A 15,102-nucleotide genomic window follows, 5' to 3' on the forward strand; every position below is an offset into this window, starting at 1 on the left:
GCAGTCTGTCCCATATCATTACTGGGAGCAAAGGTTTTATAAAATGGGACGAAAACAGGGCCTCCAGAGGGACCCACCCACCTCCGTCAACTTTCTTAGGCTATCCGCTCTCTCGATTCGTTTCTCTTCCTGGATCTGACGGCCAACACCTACAAGTGAGTATCTCTTTCTATAGTTCTGCAACCTAAAATCAGAGGGGAGAAACTGTGTTTGTGTGTTAGTTTTAATTTCAGGAAAGCAGGTTAAAAGATTTAGCTGTGACTGTTTACTTCCGTGACTGGAATGTAGTAGATTAGCCTCGCCTAATTGAACGGATTCTGTGCAGAAGCAGCAAACCTTGTATCTTTTTTTCGATTTTAAACGCTCGCAACGGGCTTTCTTAAATTTTTTACAATTTTTTTTTATTGGGACAAACCTCGTATTCAGCATTTCTCCGTCTAATTAGGTCGGTTGCTAAAGGGTGTAGTAACGAAGGACATACTGATGTGTCGTTTTTTTCTTAACATCAAAAGAGCAAAGTCAGAGCAAATGTCACATTAGTCTGTTCGTTTTTTGGTCTTATTATAGATAACGGACGGATGCTTTACTATCAATGCTGTTTTGCTGTATAAACACACCGTTTTAGCTAGCTGCGATTTGAGAAGTCAGGCCTGTGATGCTTTCAAGTTATTGGTGTTGCTGTTTGCGTGTGCTTCGTAAAATGCGCTTCATAAAAGTAAAACAAAACTCTGTAAGTGAAAGGGTTGCATCCTTACAGTTTCTGGACGTAAAAAGCATATTTGTAACATTGTTATAGTTTTCTTCTCGCATGTTCTCGGTAGGTAGTCGGTCAATAACTCTTTAGTTGGCTGTAAATGCCGCCTGGAAATAGATGTGATAATTACGACAGCACGTGAAAGCGTCACGGGTGATGACGAGTCCGACTTAAGACTGGAAAGCACATAGGATTGTCCAACGGACGACTTCTAGGAACTCACTTGAATCATCTCATGACTAAGTTGCGTTAATTGGAATTTCACAATTTATAAACATGTACTTTTTTATTCCCCTATATTTGAAACTGTGGCCTGTATTCAGCCTCTCTTACTCCTAAATAAAATCCAGTCCAACCATTTTCCTTCAGAAGTCATCTAATTAATAGAGTCCACCCGTGTGTTATTTAATCTCAGTGTAAATACAGATGTATTGTGAAAGCCTCAGAGGTTTGTTAGAGAGCACCAGTGAACAAACAGCATCATGAAGGTGAAGGAACACACCAGAAAAGTTGGCCTACATTCTGTTTGCCTTATATGTCAGATAACTAACACTGCATATCATTCTGAACACACCATCCCCGCTGTGAAACATGATTGTGGCAGCATGCTGTAGAGAAGCTTTTCTTCAGCAGGAACACGAAAGCTGGTCATTGTTGATGGGAAGATCGATGGAACTAATTATGAGGCAGGCTTTTAAAACCATGCTTTATTTTCCCTCTATTTCCCAATTATGTTCTACTTTGTGTTGGTCTATCACATAACATCTCAGTCAAATGGTTTGAAGTGTGTGTCTGTAACAGGATACGTAACAACACACACATTTATTATTGTGCAATTCAAACAAGTCTGGCAATGGATGTTTTTGCCTGTGAATTTGTAACAGTACTTGTTGCAGTAAGTGGTTTGTTAAACGGGGAAAGGAAATAATGACGACCCCCTAATTTACAAACATTATTTGATGTCATTTTACGCCTGAGATTTTGGGAGTTTATTAATGTGTGTTGAAAAATGTTAAACTATGGTTTCTTTGTTCTTGAGAAAATTTTACATCAGGATCCTGGGAATTAGACACTGTTATACCATGTTCCTTAAATGTACATTACACTTCCAGATTCTGAAGATGAGTTACCCAGGATACCCGCCACAATCCGGTGGATACCCACCCCAGGCAGGGGGCTACCCACCCCAGGCAGGGGGCTACCCACCCCAACCAGGCGCCTACCCTCCGGCAGCTGGTGGCTATCCCCCAGCACCGGGTGCCTACCCTCCAGGAGCCGGCTATCCGCCACAGGGTGGTGGATACCCACCTCAGGCTGGATACCCCCCAGCAGCAGGGGGCTTTCCCCAGCCTGGAGGGTACCCTGCTCCAGCCGGAGGCTTTCCTCAGGCTGGTGGCTATCCTGCACAACCAGGTCAGGGAGGTTATCCCTCCATGCCTCCAGCAGGTGAGACTACCAGAAAAATCCACATTTTGGATAAAAGGAGAGTTTGTATACATTTTGACTGTTATTTTTAATGTTTACTTTCCAGGTGGAGGCTGGGGTGCAGCACCAGGTGGCTATGGCGCGGTACATAAGTCCTTATCTTCATCTCTGAAGTTCAATGTCTTAAATAAAATACGGACAGATTAATACTAACCTTTTTTTCTTAAATGATCTAATCTTCACCAGTCCTAACTGAACCCTTTCTGTTCTTTGAGTTTGTTGCCCCACATTAGGTCCTGACAGCCTTCCTTTGTTTTTGCAGCCCGGAGGGGCACCACAAGGATATCCAGGGGGCCCTGCCCCAGGCCAGCCCATGCCAAATTACCCCGGAGCCCCTGCCGGTGGCCCCGCGATGCCTGGGTATGGGGGCGGTGTTCCATCCAACCCTCAGGCACCAGCAATTCCTGTAAGATGTAAATGTGTTCATCCAATAATAAATCTAAAACTTCATAGATCTAACTGAATATGCTTGTGTTAAGTCTGTTATATTTTATCTGCCAATATGTGTTTGTAGAAAGGATACAGGGGTTCCATCAAAGATTTTCCTGGAGCTGATCCTCTGAAAGATGTTGAAGTCCTCCGAAAAGCGATGAAGGGTTTTGGTGAGTTAATCAGCGAAATAAATCGATCACAGTTTTTCATCCATTCTGTTAGTTCACTTCTCATTTACATAGATTTAAAAAACATTATTTTGAAACAGGAACTGATGAAAACGCTATTATTGAGCTTCTGGGAAGTCGCTCCAACAAGCAGAGAGTTGCATTGATAGCAGCCTACAAGACTACATATGGAAAGGTAGACTTATTAGAAATGTAGTTTTTTTTCTTTGTTTTTTTTACGTTTACATTGTAATTTTTTTTGTTCTGTTTTGTTTTTATGCCTTCTAGGATTTAATCCGTGATCTGAAGTCTGAACTTAGCAAAGACTTTGAAGACCTGGTTATTGCCATGTTGCAGACCCCAACTCAATTTGATGCCTCTGAGCTGAGGGAGGCTATAAAGGTTGGACTGGATTGGTGTGATTTAATTTGATTCAGGTTAATTTATGAATGTGTTATTTGTCAACCCAGGGCATGTCACAAGATAAATGGGTCCAACTCGGACACCGTTTTACAGTGTCCACTTTGGACAAAATGCAGTTCAAGTTGATCCAATTCACTACATTTTATTACAGTCATTTAGTCTGATCCAACTACATTCAGTGTAATTTATTAGAAATTACATTACAGTTAGGGATGGGTAACGAATTTTTATAGGTACCGACCATTCTATTGAGTACCAATTCACTTAAAATCAAACTTTATCATGTTTCAGTACCTAAACGCATCGACTAGAAGTGAATGTGGAGTACGCAGTGAAAGAGTGGGCAATTTTCCATGCCGGGCATGAACACACCATTGCACACACAGGAGCGTAATGACGTCAATAGCTGCTGGAACTGTCAACAAAGCAAGCATGGCTGAAAGAAAGCGCTCGAAAGTATGGTTCCACTTTTCAAAATGCCATGCAGGTTACGCTCGCTGCAAGTGCAAGGCAAGGCCAGCAGCAAGAATACTTCTAATCTGAGGAAGCACCTGGTTAAGCACAAGATTTTTCTCGCCAGCCTCAGATCTATGGCTACAACTCCTGCATTCGGCACCGTTAACACGCCTGCATCCGTTAGCAGGTCGTCGTCTGCAACATAGGGGAAGAAATGTTTGAAACAACTGACATGTTACAATACAAACAGCTGGATGTTGTTTTAATATATTCATTAGAAATAAATATGTTAAATTGAAAAATTTTTTTGTTTTATTATTAAACAAATGAACATTTATTACCACATAAACACACACAAAAGTACTGAAAACTGGTATCGTTGAGTACCGATTCGCATTGGTACCGTATTGGTTCAATGTGAAAGGTACCCATCCCTAATTCCAGTACAGTCAAATTCTGTTGATCATATAAGGTCAGTTGATAAAAATGGTATCCATATACTGTAGGTAGTTGGCCTCATGCTGAGTGTGTGGTGACAATGGGGAGAAACCACTTCCCTTTAACAAAAGAAAACCTTCAGCTGAGTCCATCACTACACCCAGGTTTCGAGCCTGACTGGTGGTTTCTAGCTGTATTAACTGAAGCTGTGTGCTAACTTTTAAACGCTCTTCCTTTGGTCCAAAGATTATTACTTCAGTTTTGTTTTGATTCAGCTGAAGAAAATTTTGGCCCATCCATGCATTGATTTCTTCTAAGCATTTACCCAGCGCTTGAATGGGTTCATGGTCACCTGGTGACATCGTAACGTATAGCTGTGTGTCGTCTGCATAGTTATGATAACTCACGTTGTTGTTTATTAAAATCCGAGTTAAGGGGAGCATGTAGATATTGAATAGAAGGGGCCCTAAGATGGACCCTTGGGGAACGCCACATGTGATTTTTGTGCTCTCTGATGTAAAGTTACCTACTGACACAAAAAAGTCCCTGTCCTTCAAGTAGGATTTAAACCAGTTGAGTGCTGTACCAGAAAGGCCGACCCAGTTTTCCAGGCGCTCTAATAAATGGAGTGATCAACAGTGTCGAACGCTGCACTAAGGTCCAATAATACCAGCACTGTGGTTCTTCCACAGTCTGCATTTATACGGATGTCATTGAACACCTTGACAAGAGCAGTCTCTGTACTGTGGTGAGCAGGAAGCCTGACTGGAAGACATTGAAGCGGTTGGTCGTTGTTAGGAAGTTGTTTAACTGCTGAAACACAGCTTTTTCAATAATCTTACTGGTGAAGGGGAGGTTTGATATAGGCCTGTAGTTCTGTAGTAGCAGCTTGTCCAAGTTGCTCTTTTTCAATAGAGGTTTGATAATTGCTGTTTTTAGGGCCTGGGGGAAAACACCTGACAAAAGGGACGTGTTTATTATTTGTGTTAAATCAGATGTTATTACAGGCAAAGCTTTCTTAAGGAAAGCTGTGGGTAAAAGATCGAGACAGCAGGAAGAAGAGCTTAGTTGCTGTACGATTTCTTCTAAGTTTTTGTAGATTATTTGGTGAAATTGGGAAATTTTGTCAAAATCAGTTCTAGTTGGAGACAACATTGGTACTGGAGTTGATGTGGATGTGCTGACTGCCCCTCTGATCTTTTGGGTTTTTTCAGTAAAGAATTTAGCAGATTCATTGCAGGCCCTGGTAGAGTGGAGTTCAGATGCTACAGTTACAGGAGGGTTTGTTAACCTGTCGACCGTGGCAAATAATGCACGAGCATTGTTAATGTTTTTGCTGATGATCTCAGAAAAGAAAGATTCCCTCGCATTTTTCAGTTGTAGGTTATATCTGTAAAGTCTCTCTTTATAGATAATATAGTGAACCTGGAGTCCAGTCTTTCTCCACCTGCGTTCAGCTTTTCGACACTCCTTTTTTTCACTTCTGACTGGTGGAGCACTTCTCCATGGAGACATTTTCTTCCCAGAAACGACTTTCACTTTAATTGGAGCAATTGAATCAACGATGTCCGAGATTTTAGAATGAAAGTTGTCTACCATCTAATCTACAGTGTTACAGGGCAAAGTGGAGGTAGAAGAGTACATCTGGTTAAAGGTTTCAGCAGCACCGTCCTTAAAGATGCGTTTTCTTATCATGTCTCTTTGGCAAAATGAGTCATTGCAGATGATGCTTTCAGAAATAACAGAGAAGTGGTCAGATAGGGCAACATCAGTTTGGAAATGTTTAGACCCTTAGTGATGATCAAGTCCAAAATATGTCCCTGTTTGTGCGTTTGCTCTTTAACATGTTGAGTCAAACCAAAATATCTAAGAGTGTCACATAAATCTATTGTACTTCTGTTTTCAGGATTGTCCATGTGAATATTGAAGTCTCCCACAATACTTAAACGGTCATAATCAACACATATCACAGATAAAAGCTCATTAAAATCACTGAAAAATTTTGTTTTGGACTTAGGAGGCCTATAAATATTCAAGAACATGGTTCGGACCGGGCTCTTTACCTGGAAAGCCAAATATTCAAAAGAGTCAAATTTGCCCAGAAATACTTTTTTACACTCTAATAAATCTTTAAACAAAGTGGCCACCCCTCCACCTTTTCTTTGCTGTCTGCTCTCACAACGAAAATTGTAGTTCGGAGGCGTCGACTCTATCAGAATGGGAGCTTCATTAAATTCATGTAACCATGTTTCTGTTAAAAACCGAACATCAAGATTGTGGTCAGTAATGAAGTCATTGATTAAAAATGATTTTCCTGACAGAGATCTAATGTTCAGTAAAGCCAGTTTATATGACTTAGTTGTTGATTTTAACTGTGTGTCTGGTTGTACCTGACAGTTTATGGCTTTTGTTGATTGTTTATTACTGTCTCTTATCCTTTTGGCTTTGTTCTTTGTGTCACGTATAAGCACAGAGATTTTAAAACTTTCTCCTATTAGGGGCCCAAGGTTTCCTGGACATGTTCATTTCTGATAGAGTTACCACTGGGGCCCAGACTGTATGTGATGTATGTGGTGAAGGGAGGCATTTTGTGCTGATTAGCTGGCGTCAACTTGTCCTTCTTTCGAGTTTGATTATAAAAACATCAAAATCCTTTAGAAAAAAAATAATAATAATAATCCTTGGGTGTCGCTGCTAAGAAGTAGTTTTAGTCCAATATTTCCGTAATTTTCGCTAAGAGATAAAAAGTTAGTAGTAAAAGAATGCAAGCAAGCAGGGAGTTTAGGAGAAAAGCGTCTGAGCAGGCAGAGAGGCGGAAGTAGAAAAGAACAAACATGGAAGCATCCAGGAGCATGTCCTTCGTCATAAGCTTCATGTAGGGAAAAACACAAAACTAAACACAGAAGCACTGGGCCAACAATACACTGCTATATTAACAGCAAAAGCTCTGTCAAAAGTTTTGTCTAGAAAAATAATACAAGTAAACACGGAAGCTTTGGGCCAGCAAGTACTTTCTATGGCAAAGAAAAACAATATTAAGTGCAGCAATAAATTCAAATAATGTATGAATGGAGAGTAGGTGAAAATAATCAGTGAAAACTGTCTGGTTTGTCCTCTAGCTGCTTAAGGATAAAGTAGCATAACTACAAAGTTAGCTCAAGATTAGCTAAACCCCTGTAACCTTAAGTTTTGAGAAAAAAAGGAGAAGTTTGATAATGAAAGAAAATAATAGTTTCAGTTCTTTTTTTGTTTTGTTTTTTTTTGGTTACCACATTGTCATTACAGAAAGTTGTTGAATGTCCTACTAAACATTTTCATTGTGCTGTAATTTAAGGGTGCTGGAACTGATGAAGCGTGCCTGATTGAGATTTTGTCATCACGTTCCAACGCAGAAATTCAAGAGATCAACAAACTGTACAAATCTGGTGAGTCAGTCATTTATGTTTTTATTATTAAAACCTTCAAACTGAGCCCTGGTGCTTTCTGTGGATAATGCTGGTTCAGCTTGGAAGTACCCAGCCAGACATGACGTGTTTTCATTTAGCAGGCGTTTGCATCAAAACGACTTTCTAGTTGACCAACACAGTGTAGCAGCCATCGTAGGCAAAGACGATTTAACTTGCAACATTCAAACCAGCAACATTTCACATGTTATTTTCAGGATAATTTAGTCTGTTATACACTTACAATATTATATATTTTTAAATAAATATCACATGTTCTGTGTGCTACGTACACAGCCAGTCGAAAGTTTTAGAACACCCCAATTTTTCTAGTTTTTACTGAAGATTATTCGGTTTAATGTCTCATTGCACTCTGAAATGAAAGCATAGTACAAATAAGCAAGAATTAAAAAAGAAACCATGTTATCAATTTATAGACCAAATGCATCCCGGGGGCAGCGCTGGTGGTGTAGGTGACGGAGGCCTTTGTCCTCGTTGCGGCTGTCCCGGGTTCGAGTCCCGTGTGTGGCACTTATTACATGGCGTTTCAGAATGCTGTGGTAGCCATTTTGGTTCAGGGTATCTCTCACTCTGTACAAGTGACTGACCCTGGATCCAGCTAAAAAGCCCCAGATTATCACACTTCCTCCTCCTTGTTTGACAGTTGATGTCACACACGTGGAACAATCCACAGATTTCAAATTTTGATTCATCAGTCCATAATACTCGTCCTGTCAAACCTACAAGTCTTCTCTTTAGACTTGTCTTCTGATTTAGTTGTGTCTTTGGGCCTGCCAGGTCTCATGCGGAGTTTCCCCCAGTTTCTGAGTTTCTTTTGATGGTGATGAAAACCATACTCGCCGACACCTTGACTTTCTTTGCAATTTCTCCATAGGAAAGACTTACATTTTTACATTTTTCAAGAGTTATGAAGGTCTGTCTCTTTTCCATTGTTAATTGGCTTTTTCTCACCATTTTTGTTGCAACACACTACTTTCTGCAGTACAATACTGTTCAAGTGATGCCACTGTTTTCTAACACTGATTTTATGCAAACGGAGGAGGTTGTAACCCAACTTTCAAGGCCTGATCAACCTTCATTGCTGCAGAACAACTTTAAACTGCTAACCCATTTTGTGTTCGCTGAAAAAGGCAATTTTGTATAATTCTGAAATGTACATAATTTTTCTGTTTTGAGTAACCCTGACTTTTTATTTTTTTTACTTCTGGCAGTTCAGCACATTGTACCGTTTCAAGCTGTTTATCAGACTTGAACAACCTGAGTTGCAATAAATAACTGGAAAAATTGGGTTGTTCTTAAATTTCTGACTGGTAGTGTATGTAAATAATGTATGAATTTCAATAGCCCACACTGACTGATATCTTGACTTGCATTAAGAAACTTCTTCTCCATCAAAGTGGTCTGAAAACTTTATAAGAGAATTTCTACATGAATGAATAGAAACCAAATATCAAGTAAATGTTCTTCCCCTAAAAATACTACCTACCTTTCAGAGTACGGAAAGAAGTTGGAGGACGCTATCATCAGCGACACCTCTGGTCACTTCCGCAGACTCCTGGTGTCTCTTTGTCAGGTAGTTTTGTCAATGCTCTATCTTGATGTTAAACATTGCAAATTGTTGACCAGCTAAATCTGAGATTAGGGTTCTATACTATGAAGCAGGTGTAATTATTAGATCTTAACAATAGAGATTGAATTACATTGTTCTCAGTAAGTTCTTCTTATTTGAACATGTACTTCCACACCAAACCAGTATGTATCGGTTAGGATGTTTTCTATTGTAAACCCCTAAAACCTATGAGGGATTTAGTGGACATGCATTATTATTATTATTGTTTTTTCTTTAAACCCCTTAGGACATAAAGTTGCTTTGGTGTGTCCTTGTTATCACATATTTAATGATGCCAAGGAACTTGGCATCATAAACTATAAATAACTTTTTATTGGTGAGTTAAATAAAAAAAACACAAGTGGATGTCTTTTTTTTTCTCTTTTTATCTCTTTTTCTACATTAAAAGTCAAGTTGTTGCTTCTAACTTCATCTCTGAAGGCAATTTCATTTTTATTTGTAATAGGTCCTTTAACTATTCTATAGTCTCCAACTTTAACAATATAATTTCAGGTGTTAAGCCACTACATCTTATATATACAGCAAGGGACCGAGACAGCAACCTTGTGGTCCTCCGATATTCACCACTGTGGAGGAATCTGGATTCATTCTTCTATGAGAAAACTACACAAACGCCAGCAAATAGAATAACTAAGATCAAGTTTAGTTAAATGTTAATTAAATAAATTCTAGTGTTAAAAGCACTGCTATCACAAATAAACAATATATAGTCTGTGAGACTTTTTGGATGCACAATTGGAGAGCCAATCGCAATGATTAAAAACGGGACGTAAGCTTGCATAAAACAGCCAAACAGTTGCAAGAGTTATTTAGCTTCTCACCACCACATCACTAAAGCAGAACTGAACCTGACACTTCTTACTATTATTCATTTAACACAATCTATTGAGAACAAAAACCAGAAATGGTCGACCTATGTATACAGTCTTCAGTCCTCGACGCAACCCGTGAGCGGGTTCGACTCCCAGTCCAGGCACATTTGTTGCATGTCTTCCTCCTCTCTCCACCCCTTTTCTGTCGACTTACTAAAAGGAAATAAAGGCTGCTAGTGCCGAAAAAAAATTACAGAGATGCAGTGCCTTGTAAAAGTATATATTCATATTGTCATGTTGCAACTGCAAGAACACCAAAACAAGCATACATTTTACTGGGATTTAATTGAGAAAGTAATGCATAATTGTCAGGTAAAAGAAAGTAATTCATGGTTTCCAAAATATATTTTACTCAGAAAAATCTGAAGTGATATGTGGATTTGTATTCAGCTACTCTGAGTCAAAACTTGGTAGAGCCACGTTTTACTGCAGTTAGAGCTGCAACTCTTTTAGGGTATGTTTCCACCTGCTTTACACTTCTGGAGACCTACATGTCTGCCTTTTGATTAGCAAAGTAGCTCAAGCTCAGTCAGAGCAGAACCTTACCGACTTACTTTGATTAACCACTCCCCATGCTTTGTTGTGCTGGGCACCGGACTGTGTACTCTGCCTTGCTGATGTTTTGTTTTATTCAAATCAGGGAAATCGTGATGAAAGGGAGACGGTTGACCTTTCATTAGCCAAACAAGATGCTCAGGTATGGGTATACACTTGGTTCATTCTTTAAACCAGTTTAGGAAGAATTTAAAAACAAGCTCATCCACCTTCCACCTCCTTTCTCAGAAATTGTATGCGGCTGGTGTAAATAAAGTGGGAACTGATGAGTCACAATTCAATGCAATCCTGTGCGCTCGCAGCAAGCCACACCTGCGTGCAGGTTTGTAAAACTTGTTGTTTTGGTTTTTTTTGTGCATATAGTATGATTGTAACCGTGCTGTTTGTTGTTTTTCTGCTGTCAGTCTTCCAGGAGTACCAGCAGATGACTGGGAAAGACATTGAAAAGAGTATCTGCAGTGAAATGTCTGGAAACCTGGAATCTGGGATGGTGGCTGTGGGTGTGTTGACTTCTAGTTTTAACCATTGTTCCAGTTAAGGTGGCTTTCCAAAAACAGTCAGCTTGATGATGAATAATCAAGCTGACTAACTAAAATTGTCCCCACTGTTGGACAATAAGAGATATTTATATTCTGGTTGATTTAAAATATATATATTATATTTCAGAAAAAGCAACATAAGTGCATATGTTACATCCTCCTCTCTGTTTATTTTAGTCAAATGCATTAAGAACACTCCAGCCTACTTTGCTGAAAGGCTCTATAAGGCCATGAAGGTACACCTTTTTATGTTTTTTTGTTTTTTTTTCTTAATTTATTTCTAATGATCAAAAAGCATTTGCATCCCACGATGTGTAACAGAGGATGGCAGACCATAATATAAATTTACCATTTGCTAACAGGGAGCAGGGACCAAGGACAGGACCCTCATCCGGATCATGGTGTCCCGCTCTGAGGTGGACATACTGGATATCAGACAGGAGTTTCTGAAGGCCTATGGGAAGTCACTGTACACTCACATCTCGGTAAGTTCCATTCATCTTGTTCATATTTTAAAATCACCAGATCACCCTCCGCACTTATTGGTAAGGATTTGTAAAAAAGCATTAAAAATGAATTTATCTTTAACTGCAGTGGCACTTATACAAAAAACAACATTTTCATTTTATTACATTCAAGTTATTTTAAACCAGATGTTTTTCTTTATTTTTTTGCAAAATAATAATTGTTGGCTCTGCTGCAGTTAGCCCTTAGTTTGTTCCTTCAAAGCAGTATGTAACAGTAGTTAACTTTAGTAAAAATGTATATATTTTTATTTTTATTTTTTACATTTTTTGTTAAAACTGTCACTATGTCCTGACCGTACAAAATGAGACCGATGATCAAGTCAAGCTTCTCTGTATCCTCCCTGTGGTTCAGGAATACACCACTCCTGGTCAGAAACAACCAATCACAGTCGGGAGGAGTCTCTGACTCCGCACTCACGCTCTACTCACTACTCACACCCCTCCCCCGCACAGCATGTACTGTCGCTCAAGATTGCTGGTGTGCCGCAGCTGTGCTAATGATTTAGTCTAGGCAGGACATAGTCAATGTAAAGCATATTATTGATGTTTCCTCCCTACCAGTGAATGTGCCATAGCTGTTTATCCGCCGTCATTAGTGGCCCTGCTTACTAGCCTGCATGTTCATGACAGGCTCCGCTGTGGTGAGGAGTTGTGGAGAGAGGGCTGTAGCATAGCATTAACATTTCACAAGGTTTGAGCATACAGAGAGAGGAATCTTTGACCATTCCCCTCTGAAAAATCTGTCCACAACATCCAGACTCCTGGCTTCTCTTTTTCTCTGTTCTCTTTAGCTCACACCTCAGGTTTCGTAAAGGATTTACATCTAAAGACAGATGGCCATGGAAAAAGTGAATTTTGTGTCTGATAAACCATGTTGGCATTGATTTGGCCATATATCGAAGATTATCTTGTTGACAGACTCATTAATGACCACTTGTCAATTTTCTGTGAAAGTCCATCTAACTTCTAACTTGCAAAGGGTCATTTGGTAATATTAAGGTAAATGGGGCAGAGTAATTTTTATTTAAGACTAACTGATATTTAGAAGAGTTTAAGATGCCTGCGCTCTAAAAAGGTTCTCATGGACAATGGAAAAGAAACGACATCCCTGATAGTTCACCTTACTCAAGAGCAGTCATGAGGTGCTTTCCTATCTATTCTTTCTCTTGTTTAAGGCTCAACCTGCCTGGAGTGTTTGTTGCCGAAAGCAGGTAGTTTCATTAGAAGTCTCAGTGGTGTTTAAGAAACTCCACACATTTACGTTTGTGATGGTGGGATTGAAATGAAAAGATCTTACCTTTGAGGTAACAGTTTGCTGCGGTTCTCTAACAGGGAGCTTTCTTCATTTCTTTTTAATTACCCAAGTGTGGCACTGAGATAAATTTGTTTCTTCATGTAGCCTTGTTTGTCACGTTCACAGTTTTGAACTTTTTCATTGTTCCTGTGACTGCAGTTTTAGGTTGGTAGATATTTTTTGCAGCCATTTGTTACCTTACGTGAATGATATTCTCTTGTCATTGCCATTTTGAAGAGTGGCTAAGAAAAGTGGGCCTCTGTGTCATATTACATTTATACCCTGGGAACAGAAAATGGATTACTTATTAAAAGCTCAGAGACACTTTAACTTAAACTCTAAATAAATAAAAAATGCCTCAGTTATATTTATCCTATAAATAAAATAATAATTTGGTCTTTTTACACATCTTTACCTGCAATGAGTATGTAGGGTGGTGCATTTGCACATATGATGCAATTTTGTTTGTGTGTGTGTGTTTCTCAGAGTGATACTTCAGGGGACTACAAGAAGCTGCTGTTGAAGCTGTGCGGCTCAAACGACTAAACAAAGTGCAAGTTGACCACAGAAGGACGATATATACGTCAACCCCATAGCAATGATACATATGTATGACTTGTATCACGCCTTGTGCATGCCCCAAATGCCTTTAGCAAATCAATATTGATTCTATATTTTCATATATATATTTGACATGATTTTTGATATATTATTAGGTGCATTAATTCAGTGGAAAATCTGATTTCAAAGAAACAAAACCCTTGTGTGATAAGTGCCACAGCATTTCCTACATTAGAATATAAGCTATGTATGCCTTTAGTAAAGTACCGTCTGTCCTACAGAATAATAATATATTAACTTTAAATGGAATATAAACCTTTCAAGCTAAAGTCTGCTGAAGTTTGTAGTTCTCTCAGAAGAAACTTTTGTTTGAGGAAAGAGAGCACACTAACATTAACAGCCACTGTGCCATTTATTTAGGATATAGATTACACCTCACAGTTTTACTGTGAGTTATAAAGGTATTAAAAAAATGCCATTAATGGCATATGAGTTTAATCAAAAATGAATTTAAGAGACTCCCATAGACAGAAGTCACATGATCAGATCCATGTTTAGGTGGCCATAGTCATGTAAGCTTTAAATGTATGAAATTAAAAACCTGGAAATGTCCTCTCCTCTCTGCTTATAGTCTTTCAGCAACTGGATTTTGTTTCTCTTCAGCTTGCAAGCCTCTGGGAATTAGCTTTGTATGTTTTCCTTCTACTGTTTAATTTTTACAGCAACACTGTTACATCTCGGTGCCATGAAGCCAAAGACTAAAAACAGATCATGTTGTACCTTTTAGTGTATGTTCCTCTGGGAGGTGGTTGAAAGTATGTAAAGCATGTCAGCCTCGCATAACATTGTTGATATATCAGCCAATATGTACATTTTCGTTGTCTAATAAACAGAAACAGTTTGCTCTTAGCCTTTCATTGTCTTTTCTGGGTTTTATGCTGTACTGCCAGTAGAGGGCTCCAGATTCACCTTTCAGTGTCATTTCATATCTTTCAGTCATTGTTTTGCCTGAAATTGTAACAGAACTGACGTTTCAGTTTTATTTTTCTGATTTCATATCAGTATTCACCACACAAAATTTAAAAGGATATGAAAAAAGCCTTTATTAAACTGGAACTGGGGAAAGAAAAATCGTATGCCTGCCTTTTTAAATATTACAAAAAGAATTAAAACATAAGGCCATTCCTATTTAAAAATACCTTCAAAACCACTGCATACAGCAGTCTTTCCCATTTTTGTTTTCTTTGTAGGGTTTCTTAAATTGAAGACCTTTTTTAAATTATCCAGGTTATTGTTACTGCTTAAACCTGAAATGCACGCCTCATACAAAGTAGTTTGTGCATATACATTCAATACAGTTTTATATAGCACCAATTCACAACACATGCCGTCTCAAGGCAATTTAATGGCAACGTATCCATGTATTCCATTTCAATTGATCCGATTTATCAAACAAGTCAAATTCAGTTTATTATTGTAATTGGTTAGTTTTCTAAGAAAACCCA

At 38.8% G+C, this 15,102-nt stretch overlaps 1 protein-coding gene across 1 annotated transcript; it reads left to right on the top strand.

The window, feature by feature from the left end:
- On the top strand, positions 1-14,506 carry LOC124874914 (annexin A11-like). Its single transcript, XM_047376546.1, has 15 exons — positions 1-155; positions 1,867-2,200; positions 2,286-2,323; positions 2,502-2,645; positions 2,754-2,841; positions 2,940-3,034; positions 3,127-3,240; positions 7,490-7,580; positions 9,113-9,192; positions 10,762-10,818; positions 10,905-10,998; positions 11,081-11,176; positions 11,393-11,451; positions 11,578-11,700; positions 13,523-14,506. Exons 2-15 carry the CDS (start codon positions 1,876-1,878, stop codon positions 13,580-13,582), a joined length of 1,464 nt encoding a protein of 487 aa, XP_047232502.1. The 5' UTR covers positions 1-155; positions 1,867-1,875; the 3' UTR covers positions 13,583-14,506.
- Positions 14,507-15,102: the final 596 nt, after the last annotated feature.

The sequence above is a fragment of the Girardinichthys multiradiatus genome, chromosome 10 (genome assembly GCF_021462225.1).
Source record: "Girardinichthys multiradiatus isolate DD_20200921_A chromosome 10, DD_fGirMul_XY1, whole genome shotgun sequence".
NCBI lineage: Eukaryota > Metazoa > Chordata > Actinopteri > Cyprinodontiformes > Goodeidae > Girardinichthys > Girardinichthys multiradiatus.

Excerpts from the sequence above, each read along its gene's own strand:
- LOC124874914 (XM_047376546.1), top strand. The coding sequence starts at position 1,876 with ATGAGTTACCCAGGATACCCGCCACAATCCGGTGGATACCCACCCCAG. Across the intron at positions 2,842-2,939 it reads AAAAGCGATGAAGGGTTTTG|GAACTGATGAAAACGCTATT; the intron begins GTGAGTTAATCA and ends ATTTTGAAACAG. Across the intron at positions 11,452-11,577 it reads GGCTCTATAAGGCCATGAAG|GGAGCAGGGACCAAGGACAG; the intron begins GTACACCTTTTT and ends ATTTGCTAACAG.